Source organism: Schistocerca nitens, chromosome 8, assembly GCF_023898315.1.
Source record: "Schistocerca nitens isolate TAMUIC-IGC-003100 chromosome 8, iqSchNite1.1, whole genome shotgun sequence".
In the NCBI taxonomy this organism is placed as follows: Eukaryota; Metazoa; Arthropoda; class Insecta; order Orthoptera; family Acrididae; genus Schistocerca; species Schistocerca nitens.
Window position 1 is genome coordinate 118,530,142 of NC_064621.1, and position 27,934 is coordinate 118,558,075.

The following is a 27,934-nucleotide window of genomic DNA, read 5'->3' on the forward strand; positions in this document are numbered from 1 at the left end:
CAGTACCGCTACGATATCTTGTATCGGTCCACTGCTAGGCACGGAAACGCTGATGCGTTGTCCCGTTTGCCTGTTGCTGAGGATAAAGCATTCGATTCTTCCGAACTTGCTTGCATGTTCATTGATTCGGAAACCGATGACGTGGTCGAATCGTTTCCGATTGATTTTCGTCGTGTCGCTACAGCCACAGCTGCTGACCCTGTCCTTGCTACTGTTTTGCGTTTTGTTGCTACGCAATGGCCCTTGTCAAAGTCACGGATCGAGGATCCTTTGGTTCGCCGTTTTTTGCTCACAAGGAGAGACTTTTTGTACGACGTGGTGTTTTGTTGTTGCGTTCCGATAATGATCAGTCCAGAGTCGTGGTCCCACGTTCGTTACAGTCCTCTGTCTTAAAGCTTCTTCACCAAGGACATTGGGGTATAGTGCGAACGAAACAACTTGCTCGTCAGCACTGTACTTGGTTCGGAATCGATGCTGCGATTACGAATATGTGCTCCTCTTGCGTGGCGTGTGCCGAACAACAATCCGCACCGCCGCGGAAATTCTTTGCATGGCCGAAAGCCACTTCCCCTTGGCAACGCTTGCACATTGATTTTGCTGGTCCATTCTGGAATGCTCGATGGTTGGTTGTGGTCGATGCTTTCAGTAATTTTCCTTTTGTTGTCCGGATGTCTTCCACGACGTCTTCTGCCACAATCCAAGCCTTGTCTGCTATCTTTTGCATTGAAGGTCTTCCGCAGACTATTGTTTCCGACAATGGCCCACAATTCATGTCCGCAGAATTTCAGTCATTCTGCCAGGCCAATGGTATTCAACATCTGACATCCGTGCCGTTTTCGCCTCAGTCCAACGGTGCCGCGGAACGATTGGTCCAGACTTTCAAGTCACAGATGTTGAAGTTGAAAGAGTCGCATTCTCGGGAGGACGCTTTGTTGCTCTTTTTGTCTTCGTATCGCTCTCAGCCCCGCGATGGTCGCTCGCCGGCTGAGTTGCTTCATGGTCGTTCTCATCGCACCCTGATGTCTTTGCTGCATCCGCCGCATCAGGTTCCTGTGCAGCGGCAGACTCTTGCTTTTGCTCCTGGCGACGTTGTCTATTATCGCAACTATCGCGGTTCACGGCGTTGGCTCGCAGGGCGCATTCTTCGCTGCCTCGGCCGCGCGATGTATTTGATTTTGGGGGCCTCTGGTGAGGTGCGTCGGCATCTCAATCAGCTGCGCCTCTGTTGTCGCCTGGGTTCTGCCGCTCCCCGTCTGCTTTCAGCGACGGAGCCGTCAGGTCAGCGCCCTGGGGACCCATCTACTGGCTCGCCTCATCCCCAGGTGTTACCGACGCTGCCTTCCATTTTGCCTCATGGCGTCGCGCCGCCGCCGCAGCCGCCGCCGGCGCCGCCCGCAGCGGACGCTTCGCTGCAGCCGCCTGGCGCCTCCCTGGGTCACGCGCCGCCGATCGCTTCCCGTGACCCGCCGTCCTCCGCCATGGACCTCTTGCCCGCTCCGGACCAGATGTCGTCTTCGCCCGTCGGGTGCTCCGACCGCATGGAGGTCGACCCTTCGGCCCCTCTTGTCTCATTACGTGCGCATACACCTCATGTTGACGTGCACCCTGGACTAGGTTTGCAGGCGTTTCCTAGCTCCCCTCGGACCGAATGGCCGGGTGCGGGTGGCACAGCCTCGCCTGTTGTTAGGCTCCCCACCTCATCGCATACGTCAACATGGGGTCCTCCCGACGGCGGGCGGAAGCCTTATCTCACGACCGTTCGCCGATTTGCGGGGGAGGAATGTGGTGTCACCGCTAGACACCACACTTGCTAGGTGGTAACTTAAATCGGCCGCGGTCCTGTAGTACATGTCGGACCCGCGTGTCGCCACTGGGTGATCGCAAACCTAGCGCCACCACATGGCAGGTCACAAGACACGGACTCGACCTCGCCCCAGTTGTACGGACGACATAGCTTGCGACCAGACGTACGAAGCTTTCCTCTCATTTGCCGAGAGACAGATTGAATAGCCTTCAGCTTAGTCCATAGCTACTACCTAGCAAGGCGCCATTTGTATCAGTGCTTATAGCTAACGAATATTCAAGAGAGATGTATTCCAAGGATTCATTAAAGTTAAGTATATGAGAAGCTCCATTCTTTTCTTTATAGTTTTCATCCAGTATCCTGTTTCAGAATTCACGCCCGTCTGCGTTAGCCTTGCGTGCCTATCTGCTACCTCGTTGTGTCTGGACGGTAATGAACTGGACACAACAGAAAATGCTTGTGAATTTTTGAAAGAATAGTTTTTTTGGCTTGCTTACATAGTAATAAGTATTGCTTTCCTCAGGATCTTGCTTAGGAATTCTCCAATTATAAAATGCGGGTAATGATTTTTTGAAAAAGAGTATAGTAATAGTGCCAGTTTGGGTACTGCTGTTATTTTTGAATACTGGTTAATTCACTCTTTACTCAATATAATTAGTACTGTATAAGACTATTTGACAAAAGACGTTGAATTTCAATGAATACTAAGTTTTCTTGGAAAAGAGTTTTGTGAAAATACGCAGTAAATTTTGAGTAAACTAAAATTCTGGAAGTTTCCTCGCAAAGTGTCCCCTATATAATTGAGAACAAAAATACGAAATATGATACATGTATATGTGTAAAGTTAGGGTGCAGAAATTGAGAATGGTGGCTCACAGGCACTGTATTTTGCAGGTACGAAATTTTGGAAAACCTGATACAAGACTATAAGAAACCAAGTCTAGGACAGATGACTGGACGCTGTATCACAGTGTAAGTGTGAGAAAGAAAAATGTTCTACCCCAGTGCTGCTACAGATAGTAAGTGCTTTTTGCTAAAGTACGGAAAAAAGGCGCTCCCCAAAGCGAGAAGATTAAGATAATTGAAGAAAATTTCATCACAGCGATGATTAAAGCAAATGTGATCCTGCTAGAAAATTTTGTAGATCAATGCTAATCAAGTAGTATCTTTTGTATAATAATATATTAGGTTTCATGTATGCTAACATAGCAACACTTCAAAACGATATAGAAATTAGTAAAGTAATTGTTTGAAGTAAAATTTGATTCTGAGGAAAACTTGAATATTTACTAATGGAAATGATATGATAAGTATTGTCTTTTTTTCTGGAAAACGTTAAAATGCGGAATTTGTACGAAAAACATTTTTTTGTGAAGAAAAAGGAAAATTTTGTGAATCAATTTTATTATTCACTATCAAGTTAAAGCCTTTGAAATCAGATGTAACATCGTAAACAATGTAATGTATTTTTGATATTTTGTTCATTTGAAACAATTGTAAGTAGGAACAATTTTCATTAAAAATCCGTAGTTAAATTTGTCGGTTCACTTAAAGAATTCAGTAATACAAGTAACATTACCTTAATGTAAACCTTAAATGTACTTAAAGGTAATTTTAGGTTCGTAGGGGACGTATAATGCAGCAAGTTATTACGTGATAACATTCGTTGCAGTAAGGCACGCATCCGTCTAGTACGGTGGCTGCAGGATGGCTATGTTTTTTTTTTTTTTTTTTTTTTTTTTCGCTCTGCTCACAGCGTAGCTGGCGCTGCCTGCCGTGGGAAATGTAACATTCAGTCGATTCGAAGATTCATACCGTCTACAGATCTAAATAATCTATATTAGTTATTATGTGGTTTTGTTCAAATTTGGTAGACAGCCTTTTGCTATTAATGGAATGATGCTGTCAAAATTACAGTTCTTTATATATTATAGTTCCGGAGATAAAGAGAAATACCTGAAAGGCCTAAAACCTATCCTTGCTTTTGTCAAAACCATGTTAGGAACAATAACAGATTGACTCTGATTATCATTTGAAGCCATTACAAAGTTGACAGTGCTTAAAAATCAATTAATCAGAATTTCCTTTTTAAAACTTTAGTCCCTTTGCATTACGTATCGGTCAGGTCTAAATTATTATTTGATTATATTTTGTTGTGTGAGTGCGTGAGAATGATTGAGAGAGTGTATGTGGGACGCACTTTAAAATATAATATTCATTTTACTTAAAACCTTGTACAAACGAACTGTGGGAAAGATATTGCAACCACGATTCAGGTGATGTTTGTTTGTGTGAGAATGCTTTTGTAGAAAAGCAGCCAGAATGGAAGTTAGAGGCTTAATTTTATTTATTAATTTGAAGAATATTTCGCACTTTGCTTATTTTGATTAAACATAATACAAGAGACTGAAGTTTTGCTTACATTAATAAGTGTCAAATTAGTGACTGGATAAGGCAAGATTTGCTGCGAGAATGATCAAGAAGGAGCGTTCTGATTGGTCGTTTATATCAACAGCCAGTCAGAATGAAGCTGTTCCCACGCGAATAGTGGAGTGCGCAGAGAGGAGGGTGCCTCGGGGGTGTTGCTTGCTATCCAGCCTATGGGTAACACGATGTTCGATAGCTCCTTAAAAATACTCTGCAACATGAGGAAATAGTGAGCTAATTTCGGTTCGAACATATCATGACTGAAGGGACTGGAGTTGCGAACATTTTAATGAAAGTTAGTTTGAGAGATATAATTGTATGTACTCTCTGGTCGTAGTAACAACTCCGCTTGGCGTGTTTCGTGCTACGGACTTGATAGCCATTTCATGTGTTTCGATATAAATAAAAAACAGTGTTAATCTAATTATAAACGCTTTTCTGTAAGATGACTGAATATCCTGAGCGCCTGATTTTTTAATCTTGAACTTTCAGGAAATGACTTTCAACTAGAGTTATGCGGACTGTGTGTGGTAGGTACTAGGTAGTGGTTTCATTAATGCTGTTTTTCACTGCCTAGCACATATCTGCTACCACAGAGTGAAGGTACATCGGCAAGAATCCTATCGAGATAGGTGGACTGAACGATAGTGTTAATAGCAACACAGACGACCGACCCCACCCCACCACAAGTTTCGTGGCAGTTTCTGTCAAATGTACCACATTGCTTTATGGTTCAAATGGCTCTGAGCACTATGGGACTTAACATCTGTGGTCATCAGTCCCCTAGAACTTAGAACTACTTAAACCTAACTAAGGACATCACACACATCCATGCCCGAGGCAGGATTCGAACCTGCGACCGTAGCAGTCCCGCGGTTCCGGACTGCACGCCTAGAACCACTAGACCACCGTGGCCGGCCATTGCTTTATGTTGATGGTCGGTTAACTGTCAGTGTATACATCCTTTGCTAGGATTCCTCAGTTTTGTAACAGTTTCTGGTTTATTGGAAATGACGTGTGACTAGGACCTCCCGTCGGGTAGACTGTTCGAAGGGTGCAAGTCTTTCGATTTGACACCACTTCGGCGACTTGGGCGTCGATGGGGATGAAATAATGATGATTAGGACAACGCAACACCTAGCCCTGAACGGAGAAAATCTTTTATCCAGATAGGAATCGAACCTGGCCCTGAGGATTGACATTCTGTCGCACTGACCACTCAGCTACCGAGTGCGAGGGGGGGGGGGGGAGGGGAATGGGGGGGGCGGACTCCGGTTTAATGTCTTCGCTATATACAGTGGCACGATATCAGCCGTTGAAAATGTGATACGCTGAAACATTAATAACCGGTGTATCAGTTATAACATTGAATGCAAGCATGCAAACGTGTATGTACACTCCTGGAAATGGAAAAAAGAACACATTGACACCGGTGTGTCAGACCCACCATACTTGCTCCGGACACTGCGAGAGGGCTGTACAAGCAATGATCACACGCACGGCACAGCGGACACCCCAGGAACCACGGCCGTCGAATGGCGCTAGCTGCGCGAATGGCAGCATTTGTGCACCGCCGCCGTCAGTGTCAGCCAGTTTGCCGTGGCATACGGAGCTCCATCGCAGTCTTTAACACTGGTAGCATGCCGCGACAGCGTGGACGTGAACCGTATGTGCAGTGCAGTTGACGGACTTTGAGCGAGGGCGTATAGTGGGCATGCCGGAGGCCGGGTGGACGTATCGCCGAATTGCTCAACACGTGGGGCGTGAGGTCTCCACAGTACATCGATGTTGTCGCCAGTGGTCGGCGGAAGGTGCACGTGCCCGTCGACCTGGGACCGGACCGCAGCGACGCACGGATGCACGCCAAGACCGTAGGATCCCACGCAGTGCCGTAGGGGACCGCACCGCCACTTCCCAGCAAATTAGGGACACTGTTGCTCCTGGGGTATCGGCGAGGACCATTCGCAACCGTCTCCATGAAGCTGGGCTACGGTCCCGCACACCGTTAGGCCGTCTTCCGCTCACGCCCCAACATCGTGCAGCCCGCCTCCAGTGGTGTCGCGACAGGCGTGAATGGAGGGACGAATGGAGACGTGTCGTCTTCAGCGATGAGAGTCGCCTCTGCCTTGGTGCCAATGATGGTCGTATGCGTGTTTGGCGCCGTGCAGGTGAGCGCCACAATCAGGACTGCATACGACCGAGGCACACAGGGCCAACACCCGGCATCATGGTGTGGGGAGCGATCTCCTACACTGGCCGTACACCACTGGTGATCGTCGAGGGGACACTGAATAGTGCACGGTACATCCAAACCGTCATCAAACCCATCGTTCTACCATTCCTAGACCGGCAAGGGAACTTGCTGTTCCAACAGGACAATGCACATCCGCATGTATCCCGTGCCACCCAACGTGCTCTAGAAGGTGTAAGTCAAGGTGTCACACTCGGTCGGTCAATACAAGGACAGTTAATGCTGTTTTAGGATGACGCCGGAGTTGTCACCCGATGGTGTCCCATACGTGCTCCATTTGAGACAGATTTGGTGATCAAGCGGGCCAAAGCCACGTGTCGACACTCTGCAGAGCATGCTGGGTTATGACATGGTATGTGAATGAGTGTTATCCGGTTGGAAACACGCATTGGAAATGTTGTTCATGAATAGCAGCCCAAGAAGTCGAATCACAGATTTACGTGCAAATTAGCAGTCTGGGTGCGTGGGATAATCACGAGAGTGCTACTCTTGTCAAACGAAATAGCACCAGAGACCATAGCTCCAGGTGTAGTCCAGTGTGTGTGTCTAACACAAAGACACGTTTTTTGCGGGCCCTCAATCTTCTCCAGCACTTTTTTGCCCCATGATGGCCCTATTCTAATGAGAAAGCCATATAAGAACCTTATGATATGCGATGGAAATATACACATAGACTGGACGTTTCTCGTGTAGAACAAAACACCTTCTTACAATTGACAATATTTCTGTATCTTGGGATTATTCCTTTGCTGAAGAAGAAGAAGCGTTACTCTACTCCACACGGAATCGGTATTTTCTAACTCCTTAATGTTCTTACACATGTCTAGAATATATTTTTCGTGTTTTGAATCTTTCATCGGCATAATTCAGAATTCAGAGTTTTGTTCTAACAGATCTTCAGATTCGTGTAATCTCTGAGCCAATCGTGATAAGGGGTCAGCAATGATATTGTCACTTCCTTTTATGCAAACAACCTCATAACCTTATGAGTGAAGAAATGTTTTCCAACGAGCTAGATGATGGTGTAGCAGTTTACAATAGAAACTCAAGGCTCGGTGATCACACTATACCTTCACATGTCTGCTAAACAAAGAATAGATAATTGTTTTAAAAGCCCAGATAATAGCCAATATTTGTAGTTCAGTTACAAACTATCCATGTATGCACCCAGACCATGTTGTACTGGCGAAGCTAATTATTGGTATTTCATGTTTTTCTTTGTTGGGTATATGTTGAATGATACGTGTCCACAGCCAAGAAAATGAGGCATCAGAGGCAAGGCAAAATTCTTTTGACATGTCGGGATTATGCAACTTGTCGATCGTTCTTGCAACACTCTCTCCTGTACTGTGAACTATTCTTCTTCAGGAGGCCTAATAAGGCATTACTATTCAACAAGTGACGTGGCTCAATTGCCTCAGTTGGCTTTGTTAGCCGTTTGGTCCATAGAAACAGAAAGTTCTTAACATCACTCAGCTTTTCAAGATCGAGTGTTATGCACTCGAAAGAAATTACAGGATCTATGAATTTCACCTTGCTTTGCTCAAACATGGATTTTGATAAGTTTGCAGTGTCTCCATCAGATGAAAATTTCCACCAAGTTTTTTCTAGCAATGCAACGTATTCTTGCAAGGTAGGAGTGGCAGTTGGGATGTCATCTAAATACACTGTTACTTCATCCAATAACTCCAGTACAAGTACTGTTGAAGTTAGGTTATAAAGACTCCCAAACTAACATTCAGACCAAAGGGCAACACGTGGTATTGGCTACATCTCTCATCACCGATAAATGCGGTATATTCCTCGAGTGTTCCAAGAGTAAAATCTGCCAGTATGAAAGTCGTTTGTCCATACTAGATAAATATCATACACAGAAGAATTTCTGTAGTTTTCAAGACACGTTCGTACCGGAACAATTTATTCCCTTGCATCAAGTACGAGGCATGCTCTCCTAATGGGCTCCGCTAAAGCAAGGAGCGGACTATAGTGTGGGATGAACAAAGGCTCAGTGGCACACTAGTTTAAAGTGTGTCATACTTCTTGAATCAAAGTCTTTCTCTTCAACCAACGAACTGAACAGGTGTTTTTCCAAAACGTTTCTTGAGGTATCATCTCTGTGCTACACTTGGCTTCTTGTCAAACACACGACTATACTTTGGCAGTAAATCAATGCTACTGCTGTTAGTCAGTAATATTGGTGAACCCTAAGTCTGTATCTTGGGCTAATTTTTGATCTTCACAGCTCGAAATAATATGATAAACTGAATCATCAACTAGTAATTGTTATTTTGACAAACTGTAATCGAATGTTTTGAAATTATATATCGTTGCACTTAGGAATTTTGATTTAATCTTCCTTCCCATCAACAAGAAGATAGCATTTACCCAACTCTAAGTCAAAGTTGACACACTTCTGCCTTAAGAACTCAATAGCAAAAATACAACTTTCAATCTCATCTTCCACTGCTAAAAACATGCATTCTATGGCTGTGCTTCCTACCATTACGTTGGCATGGGTTTGAATTTTTACTGGTTTCGGCTTACTACCCACTACACTAACGATTCTACAATTTTGAACTGAATAAGTTGGCACCTTTAGAATTTTACTTATTTCGTCAAATAATACTCCAGACATAACATTGATCATGCCGTAGACTCGAGCAAGATAACAGTTGGAATAGTTTCTATAGTAGCTTTGATACATGCTTGCACTATTTCTCTTGAACCCTCAGGACATTTGTGGAAATTAGCCAATAATTCGTCTGTCAAATCTACATCTTCATTAAACCTTAACAAGTGAATGCAAAAATCAGTTTCACCCCCCCCCCCCCCCTTCATCCCGTGGGCAACATCGGCGGCGTAAATTTGGTCGACACTAGTTTCTTGAACCTGCCACTAAAAGATGAGTCTTATTTGTGAACTCGACAACATTCACTATGGGATTTTGATTACGCCAACGAGTGTCAACATCACCATCTACTTCAGCATTCTGTTGCAGGTATGTGTTACTGCTTCCTTTATAGGGCATCTGATTCTGCTTATTGGAATGCCATTGGCTGTTCGAAATACTTTGTGCTGTTCTGAACTGTGGCGTTTTCTGAGAATTGGAATACCACTGATTACGGTTATTGTGGTTATTTTAGGGCGCACCCCGTTACTTTGATAACGTGGATGGTGTCTATCATCGGCCCTTCTGCTCCTCTTATGATTTAGAGAGTCAATATTCACATACCTAACACCACCTGACATTTGAGGCGCCGGCGGCGGGGTAACAATTTCAGGCGAGCATCAGCTGCTGAGTCCCGATAGCTGCCGTAGTGCTGACACGGCTGCGTTGCCTGATTCATTCCAGTCCCATTCGTACGATTACTCCTATTACCGGTAGCCCTTGCATCTTCAGTTATCAAATCAACTGAGTCTAGTACAGATAAAGAGTTTTCCATATTGAATTCAGGAACCTGTTCTAGCTTTCCTCTAAAGTGAACCAGCAAGCTGCCTTTCAGAATACGTAACATATTTGTACCTGATTCAGATTCATCGACGAATCGAGTCTTATTCAAATATTTCTCAAAATATTTTGTTAGGCATCCTTGTCTACGACTGAATTATTGTGGATTTAAGAGTTCGCGTCCTTGTGAATATGAATTATTAAGTGCATACTAATTTCATTCGCGCTTGAATATCAGATTTAATATTGAAATAATAGCTGCAGGCTATGAAAAAGTTTGCTACCGTTTGTAGCTATCTGCATGAGACGTAGAAATTCGTTGATAATTGCTCGTCGGTCAGCCGTTACTCCGGAAAGCGTTACAAGTACTTACAGAAACCGGATCCTCTGGTTCGTCAGCTGTGAAAATGGTAATTATTACTCTTAAAATTAATACACGGACACTATTTCCAATTAATAGATGGAACTGATCACCCATGGTACACAAAACAGGTCCGAATGCTGTTGCAGAGGCAACGGAAAAAGCATGCAAAGTTCAGAAGAACGCGAAATCCCGAAGATTGGCTAAAATTTACGGACGCGCGGAATTTGGCACGGACTACAATGCGAGATGCCTTTAATAGGTTCCACAACGAAACATTGTCTCGAAATTTGGTAGAAAATCCGAAGAAATTCTGGTCATATGTAAAGTACACAAGCGGCAAGACGCAGTCAATACCTTCGCTGCGCAGTGCCGATGGTACTGTTACCGACGACTGTGCCGCTAAAGCGGAGTTATTGAACGCAGTTTTCCGAAATTCCTTCACCAGGGAAGACGAATTGAATATTCCAGAATTTGAAACACGAACAGCTGCTAGAATGAGTTTCTTAGAAGTAGATACCTTAGGGGTTGTGAGGCAACTCAAATCGCTTGATACGGGCAAGACTTCAGGTCCAGATTCTATACCGATTAGATTCCTTTCAGATTAGGCTGATACAATAGCTCCCCACTTAGCAATCATATGCAACCGTTCGCTCACCGCTAGATCTGTACCTACAAACTGGAAAATTGGGCAGGTCGCACCAGTGTTTAAGAAGGGTAGTAGGAGTAATCCATCGAACTACAGACCTATTTCATTGATGTCGGTTTGCAGTAGGGTTTTGGAGCATATACTGTATTCAAACATTATGAATCACCTCGAAGGGAACGATCTATTGATACGTAATCAGCATGGTTTCAGAAAACATCGTTCTTGTGCAACGCAGATAGCTCTTTATTCGCACGAAGTAATGGCCGCTATCGACAGGGGATCTCAGGTTGATTCCGTATTTCTGGATTTCCGGAAAGGTTTTGACACCGTTCCTCACAAGCGACTTCTAATCAAGCTGCGGGCCTATAGGGTATCGTCTCAGTTGTGCGACTGGATTCGTGATTTCCTGTCAGGAAGGTCGCTGTTCGTAGTAGTAGACGGCAAATCATCGAGTAAAACTGAAGTGATATCAGGTGTTCCCCAGGGAAGCGTCCTGGGACCTCTGCTGTTCCTGATCTATATAAATGACCTGGGTGACAATCTGAGCAGTTCTCTTAGGTTGTTCGCAGATAATGCTGTAATTTACCGTCTAGTAAGGTCATCCGAAGACCAGTATCAGTTGCAAAGCGATTTAGAAAAGATTGCTGTATGGTGTGGTAGGTGGCAGTTGACGCTAAATAACAAAAAGTGTGAGGTGATCCACATGAGTTCCAAAAGAAATCCGTTGGAATTCGATTACTCGATAAATAGTACAATTCTCAAGGCTGTCAATTCAACTAAGTACCTGGGTGTTAAAATTACGAACAACTTCAGTTGGAAAGCCGGCCGAAGTGGCCGTGCGGTTAACGGCGCTGCAGTCTGGAACCGCAAGACCGCGACGGTCGCAGGTTCGAATCCTGCCTCGGGCATGGATGTTTGTGATGTCCGTAGGTTAGTTAGGTTTAACTAGTTCTAAGTTCTAGGGGACTAATAACCTCAGCAGTTGAGTCCCATAGTGCTCAGAGCCATTTTTTTTTTTTTCCAGTTGGAAAGACCACATAGACAATATTGTGGGGAGGCGAGCCAAAGGTTGCACTTCATTGACAGGACACTTAGAAGATGCAACAGGTCCACTAAAGAGACAGCTTACACTACACTCGTTCGTCCTCTGTTAGAATATTGCTGCGCGGTGTGGGATCCTTACTAGGTGGTATTGACGGAGGAAATCGAAAGGTTGCAAAAAAGAGCAGCTCGTTTTGTATTATCACGTAATAGGGGAGAGAGTGTGGCAGATATGATACGCGAGTTGGGATGGAAGTCATTAAAGCAAAGACGTTTTTCGTCGCGGCGAGATCTATTTACGAAATTTGTCACCAACTTTCTCTTCCGAATGCGAAAATATTTTGTTGAGCCCAACCTACATAGGTAGGAATGATCATCAAAATAAAATAAGAGAAATCAGAGCTCGAACAGAAAGGTTTAGGTGTTCGTTTTTCCCGCGCGCTGTTCGGGAGTGGAATGGTAGAGAGATAGTATGATTGTGGTTCGATGAACCCGCTGACAGGCACTTAAATGTGAATGGCAGAGTAGTCATGTAGATGTATTAACTAAGAATTGCATATTCTTACGTAAGCAATGGCCAAGGCAGGAGAGTGTAGGCTAGCTGAAAAACAAGAAGAAAAAGATTTGTATACAAAAACAAGTGACGAAGGACTGACAAAAATTCAGAAATAACATTTTGTTATTTTTGATTGCAATTACTGATACATACTAGGTTCGCCTTCTATGGCCATGCGTATAAAATTTCATTAAATTACAGATTCATAATAGCATTTATAATGCAAAATATATACGGCTTTACGAATTATTTTATATATCGTTTAAAGTGTCCTCTTCCATTGCCATCTACAGTTAATGCTAATGTCTTGAACTCCATAGTCATATCCAGATTTTTCGATACAACGTGTTGAAAGTAAATTTGTAAGTTTTCTTTCACATCTGCAGTGGCTTGATCTCCAATAAATATTAGTTTGTATTCTTCCTTCATGGCAGTCGTTTTCATTACATTCTCCAGTTAATGTTTCTGACATCAGCCTCTTTCATTTTCATTTTTCTTCTGTGTACACGTAACACATTCATGGCAACTAAATCAATAATTTCTGTAATGGGGAATGGTTTTCGTCTGTGAGATACACTTACCCTTTCTCTTAAGATCCGTCAAATAATATTGTTAGTAAAAATAAATTGTAAATTTCGAATATGTATATTTAAGAAAATTGTGGAGAATAGTGTCAGCAGGTAAGGAAAAATATGTTTTTGCAGATTTAGTATTACACTTGGATGTAATGCTGATGTTGTTCATCTCACAGTTTCTATTAACATTTGCCACAAAGGCTACACGTAAACACACTGATAGAGAAAACGCAACAAAGAAAAATATTTAATGTAAAGTAATGAAATGTCAGGAATAAATTTTTCTTGTTAACATGTAAAACATTAACATAGCAAGACCACAGTTTAATGTAAGCGCGAGATAAGCCGTTGCAAATGTGAAATGCTTGTACATTAATAAAGCGCCAGAATGTCGAATGGAAGAGTGGAAAAGTGCATGCATTGTGTTGTACAGATGCTGGATGTCAGTTTATGCCATGGAGTTCCACGCCTGTTCCACGTCATCGGTCAATACAGGGCTTGTTAATGCTTCTTGTGGATGAATCTGGAGTTGCCTTCCGACGATATCCCGTATCTGATGATCAAGATGTCCAAGGTAACATATCTATACTCTGTAGAGCATGTGGATAAGCGCTATGCTGTTGGAAAACGCCCTCTGGAATGCTGTTAATGAACGGCAGCAGGTCGAATCGCCAGATTGACGAACAACTTTTCAGTCAGTCATAATTACGAGAGTGGTCCTGCTGTCATATGAAATCACACCCCTGACCATCACTCCAGTGTAGCTCCAGTGTGTCTACTACGCAGACAGGTTGATTGCAGCTCCTCAACTGCCCTTCTTCTAATCAACAGACTGCCATCTCTGGCACTGAGGCAGAATCAGTTTTGATCAGAAAACGCACCAGCCGTTCATCCTGATCGTCAATGAGCTCTCGCTTGACTCCACTGAAGTCGCAAGCAGCGGTGGTTTGGGGTCAGTGGATTGCACTATGCTGGTCGTATGGCTTTAAGCTACACTTGAAGAAACCGATTTGTAACAGTTCTCCGCGTTACTGTGGTGTCAACTGCTGCTCAGATTTCTGCTGCCGAGGCCTTTAGATGCATCAGAACCATACGCAGAACACGACGGTCTTCCCCCTCAGTAGTGCCCCGTAGCCGTCCAGAGCCCTGTCTTCTTGCGACCGTACGTTCCCGTGATCATCGCTGCCAGCTGTCATGTACAGTGGCTACGTTCCTGCTAAGTCTTTCTACACTGTCGAAGAAGAAACATCCTATTTTACGACATCGTTCAAACTGAGTGAGGTGTTGATATTGGCTTCCTTATCGCTTTAAAGGCTTTCTTAACCAACGTCCAATCTCGAAAGTAAAAAAACGTTCACGATCGTCTCAGCGTGTATTTAAAGCGAACCTGATTTGCATCCTCTTACTGGTACTACTACTGCCTCTCTTACGAGTCTGGCACGAAATACGAGTGAACATCGTCTTTCAGATGTAGAAATACACCTACCAAATTACGTTTACGACTCTGAACCCCCTCTTGATGTTCAGTTTGTTTTTTCGCCAGTGCAGTTAAAACTATAGGCAGTGTAGTATCCATCACTATCTCGACACTATTATTTTGTATCTGTTGTAACAAATATAATCTTCGTCGATGAAGGTAGAGGGCTGGTCCGCATCTGTCTCGCGAATTGCCATATGCTTATAATGTATCGTATGTAACCCACTGCAATTAATCCACTTTCTGTTTAAGCCTTTTTTTTGTAATAGACAGTTTAGTGTGGTATCCGCAATCACTGATAACATATGTTGCTGTGATGGAGATACTGTATAGTTATCCTCATTATTCAATTGCAACCAAAATAAAACAAATTAAATGAAAATAATTTTCAATAAAGACGCCACAAAAGAGCACAGATTATAATCCCTTCTATATTTTTGAGTGTCTGAAACGTTTACCTGTTCAGTGCATCTCTGTGAAAGAAACGTTTTCAGAACACACTTAATATTACCAGAATTACATTAAGTTAAAACGCCCCGAACACCGGAGGGAACAGAAATGAACGCAAGTGAATACGCATTCATAGAGAGTTTGCCAGTTTCCACTACGATTCACGTGTTTGTTCTTCCTTTCTGACATTAATATACAACACTCTATAGTCAGAACAACAGCCATAACTTTGAAGGTCAGCGAATATTGTTTCGCTTGTTGCATCACTGCAGCTACATCTTTCGTTAGCGCTAGTCCATTTCTTTGAACATGTATTGGCTGATGCTTTGCGCTGGCTTGTCTTTAGAACTCAGGAGAATATTTAAAAGCAGTGCACTACCGACGACCAACACAACATAAAGAAGGTCTACCATTTACGCTGTTGTTATTAGTAAACGGAGGCATTTACGTCTGTGATTATATTGCAGTGCAGTAATGATTATATTGCAGTGCAGTAACTGCTGCATATCAGTTTATCATGCCTGCAGTGACATGTGCAAAACAGTTAAGGATTCTGATAAAGTGGACGCAACATCTATAGCGAATGATTAACGCCGTCTGAATTAGACCTTTCATAAAGGTTACTTGATAAAACCTGCTACCTTGTCTCTCAGAGGGCAGATAGCGTGTGATTCATGGTAAACCATATTTACAGTGAGGTGAAAAAAAAATGGGATAGCGACATGCGCACATACAGATGGCAGTAGTACCGCGTACATAAGGTATAAAAGGACAGACCATTGGCGGAGCTGTCCTTTCGGAAATCGTCATGGAATTCAATATTCCGAGATCCACGGCGTCAAGAGTGTCCCGAGGATACCACGTTTCAGGTATTACTTCTCACCACGGACCAGGCAGTGGTCAGCGGGTTCACTTAACGACCCAGAACAGCGGCGTATGTGGAGAGTTGTCAATGCTAACAGACAAGCAACACTGCGTGAGATAATCACTGAACTCAATGCGGGACGTACGACGATGGTATCCGTTACGATAGTGGGGCGAATTTTAGTTTTACGGGGCTATGGCAGCAAAAGACAGCCGGGAATGCCTTTGCAAATAGCACGGCATCGCCCACAGTGCCTCTCCTGGGCTCTTGATGGCATCGGTTTGACGTTAGACTGCTGGAAAACCGTGGCCTGGTCAGGGGAGTCCTGATTTCAGTTTGTAAGATCTAGTGGAAGGACTGAGCGAGGTGGCGCAGTGGTTAAACACTGGACTCACATTCGGGAAGACGACGGTTCAATCCCGCGTCCAGCCATCCTGATTTAGGTTTTCCGTGATTTCCCTAAATCGCTCCTGGAAAATGCCGGGATGGTTCCGATGAGACCGATGACCTCACTGTCTGGTCTCCTTCCCCAAAACAACCCAACTCTAATGGAAGGGTTCGGGTGTGGTGCAGACCCCAAGAAGCCATGGACCCAAGCTGCCAACAAAGTATTGTAAAAGCTGGTGGTGGCTCCATGATGGTGTAGGCTGTGTTTAAATGGAATGGACTGGGTCTGTGGTCTAACTGAACCCATCACCGACTGGAAACAGTTATGTTCGGCTCCTTGGATAACGTTTTCAGCCATTCACGGACTTCATGTTCCCAAACAACGATGGAATTTTCATGGATGACAGTGAGCAATGTCAGAACGTTCTGGACAATTAGAGGGAAATGATTTGGCCACCCACTTCTCACAGATGAATCCCATAGAACGTTTGTGGGACATAAGCGAGAGGTCAGTTCGTGCACACAATCCTGCACCGGCAACAGTCTCGCAATTATGGACGGCTATAGATGGGGCATGGCTCAATATTTCTGCAGGGAACTTCCAACTACTTGTTGAGTTCACGCCAAGTCGAGTTGCTGCACTACGCAGGGCAAAAGTACGTCCGACAAGATATTACGAGAGATCCCACGACTTTTGTAACCTCAGTGTATTATCATCAAAAATCTCTAACATATCAGTGATACGTCAGACGTGTAATTATACATACCATGAATCTCAGCAACGAGGATGAGAAGGTCTTCCACATATCTTTTATTTTAATCTGCTTAGTAGATATACAGGGTTATTACAAATGATTGAAGCGATTTCACAGCTCTACAATAACTTTATTATTTGAGATATTTTCACAATGCTTTGCACACACATACAAAAACTCAAAAAGTTTTTTTAGGCATTCACAAATGTTCGATATGTGCCCCTTTAGTGATTCGGCAGACATCAAGCCGATAATCAAGTTCCTCCCACACTCGGCGCAGCATGTCCCCATCAATGAGTTCAAAAGCATCGTTGATGCGAGCTTGCCCGCATCTCGTGGTCGTGCGGTAGCGTTCTCGCTTCCCACGCCCGGGTTCCCGGGTTCGATTCCCGGCGGGGTCAGGGATTTTCTCTGCCTCGTGATGGCTGGGTGTTGTGTGCTGTCCTTAGGTTAGTTAGGTTTAAGTAGTTCTAAGTTCTAGGGGACTTATGACCACAGCAGTTGAGTCCCATAGTGCTCAGAGCCATTTGAACCATTTTGATGCGAGCTCGCAGTTCTGGCACGTTTCTTGGTAGAGGAGGTTTAAACACTGAATATTTCACATAACCCCACAGAAAGAAATCGCATGGGGTTAAGTCGGGAGAGCGTGGAGGCCATGACATGAATTGCTGATCATGATCTCCACCACGACCGATCCATCGGTTTTCCCCTTACAGAGGCATCCAGAAGCTTTAAACTGCGCATACCATCGCCGAATGGAGTTAGCAGTTGGTGGATCTTTGTTGAACTTCGTCCTGAAGTGTCGTTGCACTGTTATGACTGACTGATGTGAGTGCATTTCAAGCACGACATACGCTTTCTCGGTTCCTGTCGCCATTTTGTCTCACTGCGCTCTCGAGCGCTCTGGCGGCAGAAACCTGAAGTGCGGCTTCAGCTGAACAAAACTTTATGAGTTTTTCTACGTATCTGTAGTGTGTCGTGACCATATGTCAATGAATGGAGCTACAGTGAATTTATGAAATCGCTTCAATCATTTGTAATAGCCCTGTATATTTGTGCATATGTGCTATCAAGAAAATTTATTTGTTTACTTCAAGGAAATCTATTGTGCTTTTCCTTTTTTTGTTAAAATAGACACAAAATTTGTTCTTGTTCTTTACGTTCCTGCCTGACCGGATCATACATTGAATTTTCAGTCTTTCTCTGGTCTCAGTAAGGCGTTTGAAATCTTCTGCAGTCTTCCAGCAATAGTATTCCTTCGCTGTGGCCGTTTGTTCTTTGGCATTTTGTCAGAATCGAGTGGCGCCTTATTTCTCCCTGAGTCACTACCATAACGAGCTGCTGACTTGCCTCCATCAGTGGTAGCAGCAGTGCTTATCGATGCTAGGACTGCTGTACCATCTTTGGTGTGACCGCTATACTTCCATGTGGTGGAGTGTGTGTGGAGTCGGTCAGCACCGCTGGCAGTGTGCACACGGGGTTGGATCGTGAGGCGCTAGCTCCGAGAGCTACGAAGTTCGTTCCCCACCGAACTTGGACACTGAAGTTATGAAACGTCAACTGCTGTGACATCTCTTCCTTCACTGCCGGTTGTTGCTTCCTGGGCCGTTCTGGTGTGTTGCAGTCGGCGAAATTTTGCAGCCGTCTTCCTGTATGGTCTGTAACTATTAAATTAGTTGTTACTTACCAGTGAAGTGCACCAGCGGTATTTTCAGCCTTGTGGCCCTTAACGTCCCAGTTACCTGCCCTGGTCGTTAGCATAGTTTTCTGACAGTGTGTTTTTCCTCACTGCGTTGATGCTGTCCGGCACAGCTAGTACTTCGACAGCCTATTATTTGTTTGTTTTTTCTTAGAGTGATTATTGTCCCTTGGCTGTTTTTAGACGTCAATTTTGAAGACGTAATGCTGCTGGTATCTTCGTCCTCGGCTAATACTTTCCGTTGTCGTGCCGTTGGTCGGGCTAAAGGGAATAGATTAGGTTGTTGCTCGGTCCTTCAGCTGTCCCTGGGTCGGGTTACCATCCGATTATTTAACCTAACTCTTGGCTGTCTGTCCCACCCCAGCTTACGTTAGAGCTACCCTCTCAGGCCGATCCTTTGAACACTTCTGAGCACAACTGTTCTCAAGGTTTTAGATGGTAATTTTCATTTTAGTCTGAAGTACTGTGCGAGGCCTTCCGCCTTCTATTAATTTAGTTTGTTTTAATTTTAAAATAAGGCCTACTGACGAATTAAATTAAAATTAGAAGACTAATTTGTTTAAAAACTAAATTAAAAAAATTTGCTCTATCTGAAATTCTTGTTATAAAGGGCCTAAGCCCTGAGTTGTTCAATGTCTTGTGTGTGGCCTTCAGCCAAGTATTTACATGAAATATTTTTTTAAGTAAGGCCTACAGCCGTGTGTATTCTTTAAAGCATTTTTCTATAACTTGTGTTCAGGCCTTCAGCTGTTCTTGTTTTTCGTGTGGTTTTGGGCGTTCTGCCCAGGAGGTATCTCAAGTTTTCTTAACTAGGCTTTCAGCCGTATTGTTTTAATTTGATCCTTTCAAGGCAATGTGTAATTAAGTGGTTCTTAGGAAAATAAAAGTTTGTGTGTTATGTGCAACTGATGGTAACTGATTACGACCCCCTCCACATCTACAGTATAACCTGATCCACTCTATCCTGCAAAACCAGATTTCAAATCCTTGTCCTTCGGGACCTGTGTTGTAAATCACGTGTATCCAAGAAGCATGTATATATCTCTATTTTTCCATCAGCAACAAAAAAAATGGCTCTGAGCACTATGGGACTTAACATCTGAGGTCATCAGTCCCCTAGAACTTAGAACTACTTAAACCGAACTAACCTAAGGACATCACACACATCCATGCCCGAGGCAGGATTCGAACCTGCGACCGTAGCGGTCGCGCGGTTCCAGACTGAAGCGCCTAGAACCACTCGGCCACAAAGGCCGGCCTATCAGCAACATTAAATTCTTACGTGCCACTTGCAAACAACAATAGGTGACAACAAAATTAAGCTTTCTGTACTGTTAACGCCGAGACGGGAAACCTCCTCTCCTTGTTCACTAAAAGACCGGCCACTAGCGGCACACGTGCGAACGCAAGCGAATGTGGAACGATCTCGACTGAATGCCGTTCGCTGACGTGCGCCTATCGTTTACAATGGAGAGAAATCTGGTTCACTATTGCACCTTGGCTTGTATTCGCATTGATATAAAGGAGGCTTAAGTGGTAAAGTAGCACCCATTTGTTGTGTGTCGCAGTTTTGTAGCGTGCTGGAACATTTCAGGTTCTGGAAGGACGACAGTATTGCTGAGGAAGCGGCAGCCGCGCTGTTGCTTCATGCGAGTGGTTACTCAAATTTTTCTATCACCTGCTTTCCGGCAGGGCCCCGTCAATCAGTGGAAAGACGCTAAATACGGGGTGACTCCGGGATGCTAGATGGGAGCACGCACAATGAAAATTGTGGCTGGTCCCGGAGAAACAATTTCCAGAAAACGTGAATGGAATGACACGGTATACCAGAATTAGAAAGCTGCTGTTTATATTACTGCCGGCCGGAGTGTCCGAGCGGTTATAGGCGCTACAGTCTGGAACCGCGCGACCGCTACGGTCGCAGGTTCGAACTCTGCCTCGGGCATGGATGTTTATGATGTCCTTCGTGTACTTAGGTTTAAGTAGTTCTCAGTTCTAGGGGACTGATGTGTGGTGTCACCGCCAGACACCACACTTGCTAGGTGGTAACTTAAATCGGCCGCGGTCCTGTAGTACATGTCGGACCCGCGTGTCGCCACTGTGTAATCGCAAACCTAGCGCCACCACATGGCAGGTCACAAGACACGGACTAGACCTCGCCCCAGTTGTACGGACTACATAGCTTGCGACCAGACGTACGAAGCTTTCCTCTCATTGGCCGAGAGACAGATTGAATAGCCTTCAGCTTAGTCCATAGCTACTACTAGCAAGGCGCCATTTGTATCAGTGCTTATAGCGTACTAATATTCAAGAGAGATGTATTCCAAGGACTCATTAAAAGTTAAGTAACAAACCTATATGTACTTTTCTTCTTATTCATTAATAAGTCTCATGTTCCAGAACTTCAAGCCCGTCTGCGTTAGTTTAGCGTGCACCTAGCTACCTCATTGTGTCTATGCTTTCTGAAATAGACACAACATTATGACCACAGCAGTTAAGTCCCATAGTGCTCAGAGCCATTTGAACTATTTGTTTATATGAGTAATTTACGCAAGCAATATGTGAATGATTTATACCTTGTAAGGAATACCACCTACTGCTAAAGGCAGGACACTAACCTGAACATAATCGTCATAGAGAATTATAGTGATCACATAGCTACATCGTCCGGTAGACACTGCATGGAGTTGCTCGGCCGCCGGCTGCAAATCTTTCCATTAGGTTAAATCATTGACACTTTGGCGACGTGCGCGGCTGATGAAGATGAGATCGATGATGAGGATATGGCACAAAGCCATCTTGATGGGGAGAATCCCCTACACAGCCAGATATCAAACCCGGGACAACACGATCTAGAAGCAGCAACGCTAAACACTCACAACTGAATCATCACCACCCTGGGTGCGGCGCCGCTTACTATGAACAGCGCGCGCCGCCGCCCAAGCGGTGCTAGGAACTGAGTCGGTCTTTACTTGCAATGGCGGAACATCACCTGCTGTGACAGAAAATGCTGTTGGATGATCACCAGAAAAGATGGAAGCACTATACCCAAGTTCATTACCATGGGGGACAACGTCAGCAATCGTTGATTTACGGCACTGCTCCAAGGAATGTCGTAAAAAAACGAAAAATGTGCTGCAGTCAGTTGGTTTGTAAGCGACCACTTTCGTTGCACAGGTAACAAGCTCCATATGTACGCTGTGTATAATATGAATAGGATTCCCATAAACCAGCGGATGACATAGAATGTTTGTTTGCACTTCCACCGAACGTACATTGATCATCTAGAATATTATGACCACCTACTTAATACCAGGTATGACCACATTTGGGCCGGCCGGAGTGGCCGAGCGGTTCTAGGCGCTACAGTCTGGAACCGCGCGATCGCTACGATCGCAGGTTCGAATCCTGCCTCGGGCATGGATGTGTGTGATGTCCTTAGGTTTAAGTAGTTCTACGTTCTAGGGGACTGATGACCACAGCAGTTAAGTCCCATAGTGCTCAGAGCCACCACCTCTGGCACAGATAACAGCAGCGACGCATCGTGGCAAGGAATCGAGGAGGCCTTGATACGTCGCTGGAGGGAGTTGGCACCACACGCAAGTCAGCTAATTCCCGTAAATTCCTGGGAGGAGGGGGTGGCGATGAGCTCTGATTTCACTTTGTCACATCCCAGATGTGTTCGATCGGATTCAGATCTGGTGAGCTTGGGGGTCAGCATATCAACTTTGTGTTCCTCGAACGACCCCATAACACTCCTTTCCGTGTGACATGGTGAATTATCTTGTAGAAAATGTGGTGTCACCGCTAGACACCACACTTGCTAGGTGGTAACTTAAATCGGCCGCGGTCCTGTAGTACATGTCGGACCCGCGTGTCGCCACTGTGTATTCGCAAACGTAGCGCCACCACAGGGCAGGTCACAAGACACGGACATGACCTCGCCCCAGTTGTACGGACGACATAGCTTGCGACAAGACGTATCACGTCTTCCTCTCATTTGCCGAGAGACAGATTAAATAGCCTTCAGCTAGTCCATCGCTACTACCTAGCAAGGCGCCATGTGTATCATTGCTAATTGCTTACTACTATGCAAGAGATGTATTTCAACAAGAACAAGACTACATTAAAGTTAAGTATATTAAAATCTCTCTTCTTTTCTTTATAGTTTTCATCCAGTCTCCTGTTTCAGAATTTACGCCCGTCTGCGTTAGTTTCGCGTGCACCTAGCCACTCATTGTGTCGAGACCTTAGGGAATCGACACAACAATATTTTGGCGCCGAGGAGTGGTGCCGCGCCCACGTTGCAGTCTTTGTGTTATACTTGCTCTAATTTGCTTGTGTCATGGCTTCGCCGCAATCTCCAGATGTACTGTCCGAATTTTTTCGCTTGCAGAATCAGCAGACGCAGGCGTTATTGGAAGCCCTTGGACAGCTCGTCCAGGGTCAACGTGCGCTGCAAACCGATGCGGCGGCAGCCGCTTCTTCGCTACCGCAGCCACACAACGCTGTCGCACCGCCATTTAGGCCCTTTGAGGCCACAACCGAGAGCTGGACTGAGTGGGCCGATCAGTTCCGGTTCCACCTCACAGCTTATGGAATTCAAGGTAAAGAGCGGCAGCCGTTTTTGCTTTCTTGTGTCGGTGTGTCTACCTACCGGGTGATAGTGAAATTGTTTCCCCGACGCGACGTAGCAACTCTGACCTACGAGGAAATTTTGTCGGCTTTAGATGCCTATTTCAAAGAAACAGTTAATGTTGTTGCAAAACGGTATACGTTTTTTCGTACAAAACGTACCGCCGGTCAGACTAACAGGGAGTGGGTAGCAACTTTGCAAGGCCTTACTAGAGACTGCGCGTTTGCCTGTGAATGTGGCCTCCCATATTCAGATACTATGGTGCGTGATGCAATTGCACAAAACGTTTCTGATGTTCGCATAAGGGAACAGATTTTGAAACTCGTTAATCCCTCCCTGCAACAAGTGATAGACATATTGGACAGGCAAGACACACTTGACTTTGCTCAGGCATCATTTGAATCTTCGCCAGCAGTGTGTCACGTTAATCGGCCCGCCGGGCCCGCTGCACGGGACGCTAAGCGGCCCTCGCGCCCGACTTCGCAGCGGCAGCCTAGCTTGCAACCACGTGCGCCGCGTAAGCAAGCAAATGCAGTGAAATCTTGCCCGCGGTGTGCCACTAGACATTCGCGTGAAAATTGCCCGTCACGCCAAGCTATTTGCTTTTACTGTCAAAAGAAAGGACATGTACAAAGTGTTTGCCAGAAAAAGTTCAGATCAGACAATCACACAAATTCCAGGCCCTTTGCTTCGCGCCGGAATCGAACCCAGGACAATCCGGCTCGTGGACCTTCGCCCATGGACATTCATGTAGTTCATTCCCACCCGTCCAGTGACACTTTAGCTAACAGTGACTGTGTTCGTCCCACCCAAAGTGTGCGTCGACGTCGCCGGAAATCCCGTAAAGTCGCAAGTGCTTCTGTACCTGTCTCAGTTCACATTGCACGAGACAGTCCCTCTTGTCGTCCACAAGACACTAAACTTTTTGTGGACTTAGACTTTGCAGGAAAAGTGATACCATTCCAGCTCGATACCGGAGCTGCAGTTTCATTGCTCAATCACGACACGTACAAACAACTGGGCGCCCCGCCATTGCGTGCCGCAAATGTTACGTTAACTAGTTACTCAGGACAGCATATACCTGTGTTAGGACAGTGCAGCCTTCTTGCCACATACAAGGGACAGACAAAACTTGTGTCATTTTATGTTCTTCGTTCCTCTAGTGCAGTGAACTTGTTTGGTTTAGATTTGTTTCAATTGTTTAATTTGTCTATAGTGAATCAGGTCCTATCAGTGAATCAGACTGTGCCTTCCGCCAGTGTTTCTAGTCTTTGTGAAGAATTTGCAGACATTTTTGCACCGGGCCTTGGTTGCGCTAAGAACTATGAAGCGCATTTGGAACTGAAAGACAACGCGCAACCAAAATTTTTCAGAGCGCGCAATGTTCCCCACGCATTGCGTGATGAGGTCGCAAAAACATTAGCCGAATTAGAATCTCAAGGTGTAATTGAACGTGTGCAGGCTTCTCTCTGGGCCTCACCCTTAGTCATTTTGCCAAAACCTTCCGGAAAACTGAGACTTTGCGTGGACTTCAAGGCCACTGTGAATCCACAACTTGTGACTGCTACTTTTCCTTTGCCCCGCCCGGAAGATCTTTTTGACACACTGTGCCCGGGAAAATATTTTTCAAAATTGGACCTAGCAGATGCGTACTTGCAGATACCTGTGGACGAAGAATCCCAGCGCGTCTTAGTGGTTAACACGCATCTTGGCTTGTATCGCTTCAAAAGACTGCCATTCGGGTGTGCATCCGCCCCTGCTTTGTTTCAGCAATATTTACAAACTGTTTGTGCGTCGGTCCCTACTGCTGCGAACTATCTGGACGATATTGTGATCTCCGGAAAGACAGAAGCCGAACATTTGCAGAATCTCCGGACATTATTTCAGGTATTGCGTCAGAATGGTCTTCGCTTGAGGAAGGACAAATGTGTGTTTTTTGCTCGTGACTTACCGTAACTGGGGCATGTCATAAATGCCCAAGGCATACATCCGAGTCCAGAGCACCTTCGTGCCATTCAGGACTTGCCGTCACCGCAGAACTTACAACAGCTACAGAGTGTGCTGGGTAAGGTAAATTATTATCATCGATTTGTGCGCAATGCTTCTTCCATTTCAGCTCCGCTTCATCGCTTACGCCGTAAAGGTGTTCCGTTCGTCTGGACAACGGAATGCGAACGCGCCTTTCGCCAGTTGAAATCGGCGTTACTTTCAAATACTTGCCTTACGCCCTTCGATCCCCGAAAACCCCTTTTGTTGATGGTAGATGCCTCGGATTTCGGGATCGGTGCTGTGCTTGCGCACAAGGATGGCTCGCATGATCGCCCTATTGCCTTTGCGTCCAAATTGCTCTCATCTGCGCAAAGAAATTATTCCCAAATAGAGAAGGAAGCTTTGGCTCTTGTGTTTGGTGTAACAAAGTTTCACGATTTCTTGTATGGTCGTCACTTTACAATCATCACGGACCACAAACCTTTGACATCACTTTTTCATCCAAACAAGCCTGTACCTCCACGTACAGCGCAGAAATTCATTCGCTGGTCTCTTTTTCTCTCGCAGTACCGCTACGATATCTTGTATCGGTCCACTGCTAAGCACGGAAACGCTGATGCGTTGTCCCGTTTGCCTGTTGCTGAGGATAAAGCATTCGATTCTTCCGAACTTGCTTGCATGTTCATTGATTCGGAAGCCGATGACGTGGTCACATCGTTTCCGATTGATTTTCGTCGTGTAGCTACAGCCACAGCTGCTGACCCTGTCCTTGCTTCTGTTTTGCGTTTTGTTGCTACGCAATGGCCCTTGTCAAAGTCACGGATCGAGGATCCTTTGGTTCGCCGTTTTTTTGCTCACAAGGAGAGACTTTTTGTACGACGTGGTGTTTTGTTGTTGCGTTCCGATAATGATCAATCTCGAGTCGTAGTCCCACGTTCGTTACAGTCCTCTGTCTTACGGCTTCTTCACCAAGGACATTGGGGTATAGTGCGAACGAAACAACTTGCTCGACAGCACTGTACTTGGTTCGGAATCGATGCTGCGATTGCGAATATGTGCTCCTCTTGCGTGGCGTGTGCCGAACAACAATCCGCACCGCCGCGGAAATTCTTTGCATGGCCGAAAGCCACTTCCCCTTGGCAACGCTTGCACATCGATTTTGCTGGTCCATTCTGGAATGCTCGATGGTTGGTTGTGGTCGATGCTTTCAGTAATTTTCCTTTTGTTGTCCGGATGTCTTCCACGACGTCTTCTGCCACAATCCAAGCCTTGTCTGCTATCTTTTGTATTGAAGGTCTTCCGCAGACTATTGTTTCCGACAATGGCCCACAATTCATGTCCGCAGAATTTCAGTCGTTCTGCAAGGCCAATGGTATTCAACATCTGACATCCGCGCCGTTTTCGCCTCAGTCAAACGGTGCCGCTGAACGATTGGTCCGGACTTTCAAGTCACAGATGTTGAAGTTGAAAGAGTCGCATTCTCGGGAGGACGCTTTGTTGCTCTTTTTGTCCTCATATCGCTCTCAGCCCCGCGATGGTCGCTCGCCGGCTGAATTGCTCCATGGTCGTCCTCATCGAACTCTGATGTCTTTGCTGCATCCGCCACATCAGGTTCCTGTGCAGCGGCAGACTCCTGCTTTTGCTCCTGGCGACGTTGTCTATTATCGCAACTATCGCGGTTCACAGCGTTGGCTCGCAGGGCGCATTCTTCGCTGCCTCGGCCGCGCGATGTATTTGGTTTTGGGGGCCTCTGGTGAGGTGCGTCGGCATCTCAATCAGCTGCGCCTCTGTCGTCGCCTGGGTTCTGCCGCTCCCCGTCTGCTTTCAGCGACGGAGCCGTCCGGTCAGCGCCCTGGGGACCCATCTACTGGCTCGCCTCATCCCCAGGTGTTACCGACGATGCCGTCCATTTTGCCTCATGGCGTCGCGCCGCCGCAGCCGCCGCCGGCGCCGCCAGCAGCGGCCGCTTCGCTGCAACCGCATGGCGCCTCCCTGGGTCACGCGCCGCCGCTTGCTTCCCGTGACCAGCCGTCCTCCGCCATGGACTTCTTGCCCGCTCCGGACCAGATGTCGTCTTCGCCCGTCGGGTGCTCCGACCACATGGAGGTCGACCCTTCTGTCTCATTACGTGCGCATACACCTCATGTTGACGTGCACCCTGGACTAGGTTTGCAGGCGTTTCCTAGCTCCCCTCGGACCGAATGGCCGGGTGCGGGTGGCACAGCCTCGCCTGTTGTTAGGCTCCCCACCTCATCGCATACGTCAACATGGGGTCCTCCCCACGGCGGGCGGAAGCCTTATCTCACGACCGTTCGCCGATTTGCGGGGGAGGAATGTGGTGTCACCGCTAGACACCACACTTGCTAGGTGGTAACTTAAATCGGCCGCGGTCCTGTAGTACATGTCGGACCCGCGTGTCGCCACTGTGTATTCGCAAACGTAGCGCCACCACAGGGCAGGTCACAAGACACGGACATGACCTCGCCCCAGTTGTACGGACGACATAGCTTGCGACAAGACGTATCACGTCTTCCTCTCATTTGCCGAGAGACAGATTAAATAGC

At 45.7% G+C, this 27,934-nt stretch overlaps 1 protein-coding gene across 1 annotated transcript; it reads left to right on the forward strand.

Moving 5' to 3' along the window:
* Positions 1 to 997: 997 nt before the first annotated feature.
* On the forward strand, positions 998 to 27,934 carry LOC126199071 (uncharacterized). Its single transcript, XM_049935788.1, has 2 exons — positions 998 to 1,046; positions 26,982 to 27,934. The coding sequence occupies exons 1-2, from the start codon at positions 1,020 to 1,022 to the stop codon at positions 27,735 to 27,737; spliced, it is 783 nt and encodes a 260-aa protein (XP_049791745.1). The 5' UTR covers positions 998 to 1,019; the 3' UTR covers positions 27,738 to 27,934.